This window comes from Rhinatrema bivittatum, chromosome 1 (genome assembly GCF_901001135.1).
Source record: "Rhinatrema bivittatum chromosome 1, aRhiBiv1.1, whole genome shotgun sequence".
In the NCBI taxonomy this organism is placed as follows: Eukaryota; Metazoa; Chordata; class Amphibia; order Gymnophiona; family Rhinatrematidae; genus Rhinatrema; species Rhinatrema bivittatum.
This window is the reverse complement of record NC_042615.1, coordinates 2,738,104-2,748,370: the sequence shown is the minus strand read 5'-3', so window position 1 is coordinate 2,748,370 and position 10,267 is coordinate 2,738,104. Positions and strand designations below refer to the sequence as shown.

The 10,267-nt window shown below is 44.6% G+C and overlaps 1 protein-coding gene across 2 annotated transcripts in view; it reads left to right on the top strand.

Moving 5' to 3' along the window:
* Positions 1-2,285: 2,285 nt before the first annotated feature.
* USP53 (ubiquitin specific peptidase 53) overlaps positions 2,286-10,267 on the top strand; it is a 213,866-nt gene continuing 205,884 nt past the window's right edge. Inside the window, exon 1 of one of the 2 annotated variants that reach the window (XM_029607059.1) lies at positions 2,286-2,883. In XM_029607059.1, coding sequence (XP_029462919.1) covers positions 2,815-2,883 — 69 coding nt within the window. In that variant the 5' untranslated portion in view covers positions 2,286-2,814. Of the gene's footprint in view, positions 3,446-10,267 lie in introns of both variants that reach the window. The other variant, XM_029606209.1, reaches the window with a different exon arrangement.

The window sequence follows — 10,267 nt, the reverse complement described above, 5'->3', positions numbered from 1 at the left end:
AATCCTTGTTAGTTTCATTACTGGATGTTATTTGATATGTCTACTGTTTTGAAATATTATATTTGTGTTTTGGGAAATTTATAAACATTTTCATGAGATTTTAATTATTGGATGTTCTCTTCATTAGTTGTTTTGAAATAATTATTTTTATTAGTATGATTTTACTATGATTGATGTTTTATTTTTCTTGATTTTCATGTTTGTTGGTCTGTGTTCTGTACGTGCGATTAAGATAAAGGATTCTAATAGTGTATAGTTTCTGTGTAGCGGGGTCTATATTTCTGTTTTCAACAGGAAGTATATTGGTCTTGTAAGGCCTGTTTAATATTTGCAATGCTGCTCTTTCGTGGGTAGGGCAGTTGCTGTTTGAGGATTGGGAGCTAGTGTTATTTTGATATGGCAGATTTGTCTCTTGTGGTAAACGGTATGCTTGGCAGACTGTGATAACTTTTAGTGGAGCTAGGTAAGTACTATCCAAAAATACTGTGTGTTAGCTATTGAGACAATGTAGGTCCCATCTTTAGATGTGAATGTCTCTGATCTGACATCTGAAGAAGGGGCCTATATAGTATTAAAAGTCTTTTGTACAATATTTTAGGTACATGTTCAGTAATATCTGTTCATTGAATTATTGTCCTGCATTTTTCTTATTTCCAATTTGTTTATGACAGTACTTTGCGTACTATTTAAAACTCTACTTGCAGACATAATAGTATAATTTTCTGTGTATAAATGTAAAAATTGGGAATTCCAAGGAAGTATCCACCCCAGCTGCTAAATACTTTAGGTATTTCACTCCCCCCCCCCCCCCCCCCCCGAGTCCTCCTCCATCTCATCACCCCTCTTGCTCTCACCCCTTGTCCTATCCCCCTCCTTGCCATTCTGTCTCCCTACTCCCACTGCTCTCCTGTTGCTCTCTCTCCCTCCTACCCACCTCACAAGACGGCCCCAATATAATACCATAGTGTATGGGTGCTGCAGAGACTTTGTCATTTTTCCTGTGAGGGGTGTTATGTTACAAAACAGTCTTCACTCCCCACAACAAGAATGACTGAGCTCTCCTTAGTTTAGGAGGAAATGCATGTCTTTTTCTAGTGCTCCACTGCATGTAGTCTGGCTTTTTGAGGTTATTGTTCTTGGTTTTGTCTGCATATTTCTTTTTTTAATTTGTGATGATTTATTTTGTATTTGCTGAGGGTCATTTTGCATGTATAACTAAGGTGAGGTATTCTGCTAGCAAGTAGTTTCTGTGTTGAGATCTGAAGCAGTCTTGTTCATTGTGTTTTCCGTACAGGAGGTGTACTGATATTCTAGAGGACGGTGTAATATTTGCAGTGCTGCCAAATCACAGGTAGAGTTGTTGCTTTTGGAGTGTTGTGAATTAGTGAAGTTGTAGTTTGGGCAGGTTTGCTACCTATGTGCAGAGTTACTCCCCACCCCAGGATTTGGTATTATTTCACAAAGTGCCTGGTATTGGAGGAAATGTGTGTTTCTATTACTTACTTATTTATTAGCTTTTATATATCGACATTCGTGGGTACAGCATGCCAGTTTACAATATAACTGAAGGAGGAAAATACAAAAAACCAGGGTGGGGGGAGAGGGGGCAGATAGGAAGAGAGAAGGGGTGAGAGAAGAGAGGGAAAAACAGGAAGAGGAGAAAAGGAACAGTACCTGATGGAAAACAACAGAAGAACATAATAAGTAGCATTGAAATTATACACTCAGTAAGGGACTGGGTATAACCTTATACACTGTGGATAACCTTATATAAATTATACACTCCAAAAAGTATTATATACAATAGTATACATTATCTTTAACTAGTACATACAGGAGACACTATATATGACATTACAAATTATGCATTCAGAAAGGCAACTATGTATAGATTAGCTGACACCTGAATTTAGGGTTGAGTGTGTGTATGTTAGGGGGTGATCTGTGATGACAAATAGTCACTTAGTACTGACATTTCTATTAGTAATGTTGTTTTTGTCATTTTCTCCTTTACAAACATGTCTGGTTTTCTAGCATCACATTTTCAATTGGTCTGGGAATGAATAATTATACTATCTGACTAATGCAAAGAATTTATGTAAGATAGAATAACTAACAGCAAATGTAAAGTAAAAACTTGGCAGTGGGAATGTGGGCGGAGCTTGTGTCCCGTCTCCCCCCGGCTTTCAGCTGTTCCCGCTGGCTAGGGAAGTAAGTACCGTCCTTTCTTAACGCTCTCCTGCAAACTCCCACAGTAACACAGGGAATGGCAGGAAACGCCGAAGTTCGCCGTCCAGTCCGCCCCTATCCTCCTCTTCTTGATGACTGCAGCGCTTTCTTAGGCCTGGTGGGGCCGGGATGACCGCAGTGGGGCTGTTGCACTCCCTTCGTTTCCCGCAGCCTAACACCAGCCCTACACCTCATTAAAGCATGCATACCTTGGAACCAGTGAAATGCTACATCAGCTGAAAGAAGGAAAGGAAGTCCGGCTCTGGAAGAAGGCGTCAGCGCATGCAGCTGGAAGCATCAAGACAAGTCGGGCAGCCGGGGGCAAGAGGGGCACTTGCGGCTGTTTACCCTCAGCTACTTCCGCCTCTGGGCGCCCGCACGTGCTGAAGCCGCTGAGGGGGAGGGGGAAGGCTGCAATCTGACACGTGGAGACCCGCCTGCACGCTGCGAATGCTCGCAGCTGATTGGTTCTCGTTTCGCGGAGGGGGCGGCGATTTCCTGCCTCGGACCAACCCCTCTGGCGCCTGGACGTCAGTCAGCAGGTGAGAGACTTTGCTGAAGATAACATCTCCGCTCTCAGAGCGCATGTACGGGAGGGAGAGGCGCCCTACGAAGTGGGTGTCGCCGGCTGCCTGCTCGTTGCGAAGAGTCCATGTAAGCGAACCGGAGTACTGGGAGGACGGCCCGCGTGCCCTTCTATTCCTCTTGTCAGAGCGGGAAGCGCGAGCCCACCTGTCCTTCCGTTGACTGGACGGGGCGCGAGCCCACCTGACGTCTGCGCACGGGCCGCGAGGACGCTTGCTCCCCCTGTTGACCGTTCTGGGCGCGCACTCACCTGTTCCTTTGTCGAGCCCACCTGTTTCCCTGGTGACCGGCCGGGGCGCGAGCCCGCCTGCTTCCCCCCCCCTGTCGATCGTTGGGGGCGCGAGCCCACCTGTTCCCCTGGTGACCCGAGCTCGGCGCGTGGGGCGGTCCGGGCGGAGGAGAAGGAGGACGCGAGCGCGATGCAGCAGCCGCCGCCGCCGCCTTTCAGCCGAGGATCTCCGGGCCTGTGACCCGCCGCCGCTTCGCCATGGCTTGGGTGAAGCTGTTCCGGAAGCCCGGCGGTAACCTGGGGAAGGGCTATCAGCCCGGCAGCGTGCTGTCACTGGCGCCCACCAAAGGCTTGCTGAACGAACCGGGCCAGAACAGCTGCTTCCTGAACAGCGCCGTGCAGGTGAGCGGCCCTGCTGGCTGGCCTAACGCTGCTTCCTAGTACATAAGTGGGCTGTGGAGCTCGTGCTCCTAACCCAGGTTGAGGTATCTTATCCACGTGATCTTTTTTTTTTTGCCTTGGTTATGTTTGCAAGATTTCCTAATTTTATGCTTTTGGTGGTGTTAAAGACTTTATCTGCTTTCCTAGCTGTCAGGGTGAACTTCAGAAGCTTTTGCAGGTGGTGATAAATAGTTTTGGACCAGCATAAAAAATTATAAATAATGTCGGTCACGTGAAACGAGAGCCTATGTGGCAATTTTTATGCTGGCCTAAGAAAAGGACTCGCCACCTGCAGAGGATCCAGTTTCTCTAGCATCGGCACAGACCTGCACGCTTCGCAGACACAAAAGGTAGAGAGAGTTTATATGCCAGGAATAACTTGTTCGTTTGCTAAGGCACGGTTGTGCACTTGAAGATAAGTTTATCTCAGATATTTTATCTCTTTTTAAAGGTGATCTCTGCTATAACGAAAATCATTAAAGACAAAAGTGACTCAAACGCAAACCCTTAAACTGAAATTGGACAAACCTTTGTCCAACACTTGAAAATGCATCTAACAAGGGCCCAATGAGAAAAGAACAAGTGGAGGGGAGCATAACCTTGGCAAGATGCAATTTAGGATTTTTTACACTTGGCTAAGGTGAGGATGACTCTGGGACCGATGCTCTGAGGTGCATTTTTTCCAACGTTTGCACAGCCACTTCCCCTGTGCGCCTGATTGTAAAAAAAAAAAAAAAAAACCCAGCGTGTGCAAAGGAAGAAATGTGAGGCGGTAGCGCTCTGGAGTTTATTGCATCAGGTGTCCAAAGGGGCCGGTCCAATATTTGCTTGTAGAAAATGTTTGAAAAACAGGCCCATGCCCAGCCGCCTCTCCTGGTGTGCGAAGCAATATTTAAATGAGGAGTCGTGCTGAAAAGGAGGTACAAGGAAAAATTGTGCGTCCCTAGCACCATCTCTGCATCGGGTGCACAGGAGAGGTGGCTGTCAGTGCAGATTGGGAAAACGGATGCTCTGTTTTCCCATTACAATATATATGCATAAGATACACGGCCTGGACCGGAATATGCTTTCTGTGGTTCCTTCTATTTAGTATCATGAGGATACTAATAGGAGGAATCACAGAAAGCGGGATTTTTTTCATTTTGTTTTTATCAATGAGCCCTTGAGCGTGGCATAACTTTACGCCCAGGGCAGGGTGCAATGTCCGTGTGGGGAATTTTTGGCGTCGTGGATATGTTAATAGCCTCTTCTACATGGAACTTACATAAGTGCTATTAGCTACACAGTGGTTTGGATGCATGTTTTGGATGTGCTAATTCCCATATTGCATTGGGGGTTATGGATGCACATCCAAACTACGCGTCCAGTTGTGTGTTAAGCAGTGCTATTGCATCAGCCCCAAAGTGTGTGTAACCAAACGTGTGCCTTTACTGTCAAAAGAATATAGGAATAAACATTTTTAACTTGGAAATTCATAGGTGCACCCCCCACATGATGTGTGTGTGTGTATATATATCTATATATATATATATAGATATATATATTGCTGGGAGACGGTCTTGTCTGCTGCTTCTGTATTTAAAACTGGAGACGTGTGGCAGCCTTTGTCACATGAAGTCCACTATGGCCCCCTCATCCTGAGGGCATCACACAAGAATCAACTTTTAATTGAAGATGAGCTAAGCAAAACTGTATCAAACAGCTAAAAAAAACCCCAGTGCCAGATAGGATAGGCTTAAAAGGAAGATTACATCTTTAATGAGGTAAAAAGAAAAATAAGGGGCATTTAAGGATTGCTCTCAATAGCCCCAGATGTGATTTCTTCTCCTGCTCTAAGACTTTTGTGCTTTGTGTTGAGAATTTTTTTGTGTACAGTTCATTCTCCTTTCTGGCTCTTACATCCAGTCAGACCTCTTCCTGGATCTGCATTGTTTGTATATTCATTTTTATTGTAGATCAAAAGTTGTGTACCACCTTTTTTTTTTTTTTTTTAAATGGCCAAGCTGCCTGTTTTAACACGTTCTGTATGCAATAATGCATTTTTTTTTTTTACCTTATCCATTCTGATTTTTTATTTAAAAATATTTCTGGCCCGCACCATGCAAAGTTTGAGGTGGGGAGCACATGAACATACATAAAATAACTTACATACAAACATATGAAGCAAACCTCATAACAAGGGTCCAAGCAATTACTTCTCCATGTATGAAGAGAGATTCTATTTATTGCCTCCATTAAAATGTCTGTAGACTAAGGTGCATATATCGGTTTCCTAGTCCAGCATCAGTGAAGCATATAAAGCTTAAATATTGTGGAAACAACTTCAGGTCACGATTGGGGAAGGTAATTTCTAAAAAATGGTGCTCACTATAATAGAAAGTACATGCGTTTTTTGGTTTTTTTAAAATTCCAAAAAAGTTACTAAACTGGAGGGCCTGACGCAATAAGATGTGCGTTAAAAATGGGTGCTCGTATTCGGCGCCTGTTTTCCTAATGCGCGCGCGCGCAGCCACATCCCCTGGGCACCTGATGCAGCCCTTAAATGAGGGGCTGCGTGTTAAAAAAAAAAAAAAAAAGTGCTAGAGGAGAATAGTGCATGCCTAGAGCTGAAATGCAGCGGAAGCTCACAATTGCCACAGGCAGTCAATTCGAACGCCCATTTCTATCCCGCTTCTTATGGCTGAAGATTTCCAGAGCTAAGCACCCCTTGTGCATCCTGAAGAATTTTATTTAATTTTTTTATATGAAGCCAATACGGACGTTCTGAGAGGGCAAGCGGGATGGCAGTCGTCACATATGGGTGACAACATCAGAAATCATGTCAAAGTTTCTGGGACTTGCTACACTGGGTCTGCCCCGCATGCTCTATACCGCACGTCCACTGGGATCCCTCGTCAGTCTCGCTTTCCGCAGCGCTGCAGCATTGCAGTTGGTGAGCTCACTTGGGGCCTTTTGGTCTCCTTTTGGGAAAACTTTTCTATATTTTTGCTTAACTCCTCTTTTTTTTCTCATGAGCCCTTGACTCGAGGATTGACTTTATTTACACCACTGTTGGGGCTGGAGTTAAATTTTTCGTGTTAAGTGTGCATTGGGCGCCAAGCACATTTCTGCATGGGGGGGAGGGTAATAGTGCTCATCACATGTCGGTAGCTATGCGTTTCTCTGGGCACGTGTTCTAGATGCGTCAATCTTCTTATTGCATTGGATGCTAATCTAGCGCGTCCAAAACACGCATCCAACCCAATGTAAACCTATGCACTAAACCTTATTGCATCGACCCTGGAGTAAGTGAAACATCCCGATGGGAAAGGAGACAGAAAAAGACCAAAAGAAATCAATAAAGTCCAGGTAAAGCAATGCTGATATACTGAACAATTTAGCTAGTACTGCTACTATAAAGCACTACATTATTTTGCCTGGAAGTGCTACATTTAAATATTGGGCAGAGATTCTAAAGTATTTTTTGTATAAGTGTTAGCTTGCAAATTTTTTTTCCCCTTCTAGAAGTTGAAGTAAGCTAAATCTTTGGGTAAAAGATGCATTGTGTCATAATCATGGAAGTAAGGTAATTTTTATTTTATTTTTTAATTTTCCCTGAGAATTTGTGTTTAGTATAACAACCAAATGGTATAAAATCAGTGGGGGAAAAATGACTCCTTCCTCACCCTCCCCCAGTGATTTTTCTCCTGTTTTTTGTTGGTTATAATAAACACTGGTAAAACTGAAAAAGCCTACTTGTAGGCTTTCTGCACGGTTTTTCCTTGTTTACATTAGCTCACATGCTCTACTTTCAATGAAACCTAATGCATTTGGATTAAAGATTTAATTACTCATATTTCCAAACCTGAGCTCAAGGTGAGTTTCATTCAAGAACAGTAGGTATTTCCATGCCCCAGAGGGCTTACAGTCTAAGAGCCTGATTTATTTGGGCTTTTTTCCCATTCTGGGTCTATGATGGGGGTGGAGGAGAAATGTTAGTAAATCCGGCCTTAAGTTTGTACCTGAGGCAATGGATGGTGAAGTGACTTGCCCAAGGTCCCAAGGAGTGTCTGGGGAAAACCCTGGCTTCCCTGGTTCTCTGACTGCTGCTGCTGCAACCACTAGGTCACTCCAGCACTATAAAATAAATAATTTTCAGCTCCGCATCCATGGAATGAGCTATTTAGGGGCCTATTTACTAAAGATTTTCTCCCATCTTGTGTTCCATGGGGAAAGTGCCTGGTAAGTAGGGCCCTAATTTGCAGTTCATCTTCCTGTCCTGTTATGATGAATTCATATTCCAGAACTGAATTTCTGGCTTTTTGAAGAACGCTGAATTGTCAGTGGGGGTATCGGGTTACCATAAATACTTATTTTTTTAGCATTCAGACAGGTTAATCCACACCAGTGGTTATGCACCTCTTCCAGCAGATGGAGACGGAGCAAAGACGTCACGGCAGCTTATACCCCTGCACTGACATCAGCCCGCCAGTATTCTCTGCCTCCAGCAGATGGTGGGCGTGCATCTCCCTACTGGGAATTGCTTAAAAATAAAACGGAACATTTCGTCATGCCTCTGTATCGCTCCATAGTGAGACCGCACCTTGAATACTGTGTACAATTCTGGTCACCGCATCTCAAAAAAGATATAATTGTGATGGAGAAGGTACAGAGAAGGGCAACCAAAATGATAAGGGGGATGGAACAGGTTCCCTATGAGGAAAGGCTAAAGAGGTTTAGGGCTGTTCAGCTTGGAGAAGAGACGGCTGAGGGGGGATATGATAGAGGTGTTTAAAATCATGAGAGGTCTAGAACGGGTAGATGTGACTCTGTTATTTACACTTTCAAATAATAGAAGGACTAGGGGGCACTCCATGAAGTTAGCATGGGGCACATTTAAGACTAATCGGAGAAAATTATTTTTCACTCAAAGCACAATAAAGCTCTGGAATTTGTTGCCAGAGGATGTGGTTGGTGCAGTTAGTGTAGCTGGGTTCAAAAAAGGTTTGGATAAGTTCTTGGAGGAGAAGTCCATTAATGGCTATTAATCAAGTTTACTTAGGGAATAGCCACTGCTATTAATTGCATCAGTAGCATGGGATCTTCTTAGTGTTTGGGTAATTGCCAGGTTCTTGTGGCCTGGTTTTGGCCTCTGTTGGAAACAGGATGCTGGGCTTGATGGACCCTTGGTCTGACCCAGCATGGCAATTTCTTATGTTCTTAAGGAAATTAATTCACCCTGCTCTCCTGTGGTGATACCTTATGGTCCCTCCCTCAGACAAATTTTCCTGAGGTGGTATCTGTGGATCCCTCCTTCGGTAGAGAGCCTCAGTCCAGTAGCTCGTTTTCTGGTGTGGACTTAACTGTAGAGAGATAAACAGCTGAGGCTAGTGAGTGCAGAAAGCCGAGCTTGTAGTGAAGGCCTTTGCCCTCTCCCCCACAGCCAGAGACTGACTCTGTACTCGGCTGGGATGGGCTGAGCTCAGGTAAAGAGTAAATAATATAAAAAAAGAAGGGGAGTTAATTTTTAAAGTTTCTGAGCTTGGTGTATCGATCTGACATCTGTTCTGTCTCTGGGGGAGCTTGGAGTCATGGCAGCTTGGTGGGTTGAGCAACCTTTTTGGCTAGGCCCTGCTCTCAGACTTCACTTAGACACCGTGTGGAAGGCTAAGGCAGTGTTTGCATATATTTCTACGCACAAGTCTGCTGCAAAACAGTGTCTGACGTCTGTTCGCACTTGCGTGCCTGGGTGGGCTTTTACGTGGCTGTTTACCTGGACCATGCATGGGCGCCTATATTTTGGGCATTTGTAGTGTGCACTTGTTTTTTGAGCTTATGCAGCTGGGCGCACAATTGTCAAACACTTTGGGAGAGTACTGCTAGCGGGTGTTTATCCCATGGTGCTGGTAGCAGAGAAACCTAAGTGCCTTACCCTTTGTGCTGCTTGCCATATTCAGGCATCACAGCCTGGCATCCCCTCTAACTTGTGATAGCACGGCTTGGAGGCTCAGGGAGTGTAGTCTCCGATTGATTTTGCTGAGTTTGGCCCTTCCCAGGATGATGTAGGAATGGGACCGGAGGGAGACCTGCCAGAAGTTTTGCTTGGTTTTGGGGCTCCCCTAACTGGTTCTTCAACAGGGGAAGGCAGCTCGGTGAACACAGGACTGACGCCTCTGGCTTTGGTATGGATCCTTCTGCCTTTTCTTGGGTGGACATTTTTCAAGGGCTGTAGTCAGCGGCCCTGGCTAAACCTAAACGTTCAGGATAGTTTGCTGCGGATCTCTGCACGCCTGGTGCTGCGGGTAAGCGTCAGAGTAAGTATAGATCTGCTGCGAGTCACCCTGATAGGGACCCAAATGGCACAGATGATGGTGATCCTTTCTCCCTGGAGGATGGGGAAATTCCTCTGGGGTTGGAGCCATATAGAGCAATGTTGTGTGTTTTTCATAGAGATGAGTTACCGGTTCTGATTTCCCAGACATTGACGATGCTGGGGGTGCCAGACACTGATTCCATGTCTGAGCAAAAGAAAAATCCCATTTTTAATTTCATTATGGATGCTATTCAAGATCAGCTTTATCGGCCACCCTATTCAACATGTACCTACTACCACTTTGTCACCTTCTAGCTGGTCTAAGCATCTCACACTACATTTACGCTGATGATATCCAAATAAACTTACCCATTGACGATACAATCGAAAAGACCCTGAACATAGCTAATATGTATCTGGATATCATCAAATAATTACTAAACCAGATGGAACTAGTGATTAACGTAGAGAAAACAGAATTCCTACTCTTG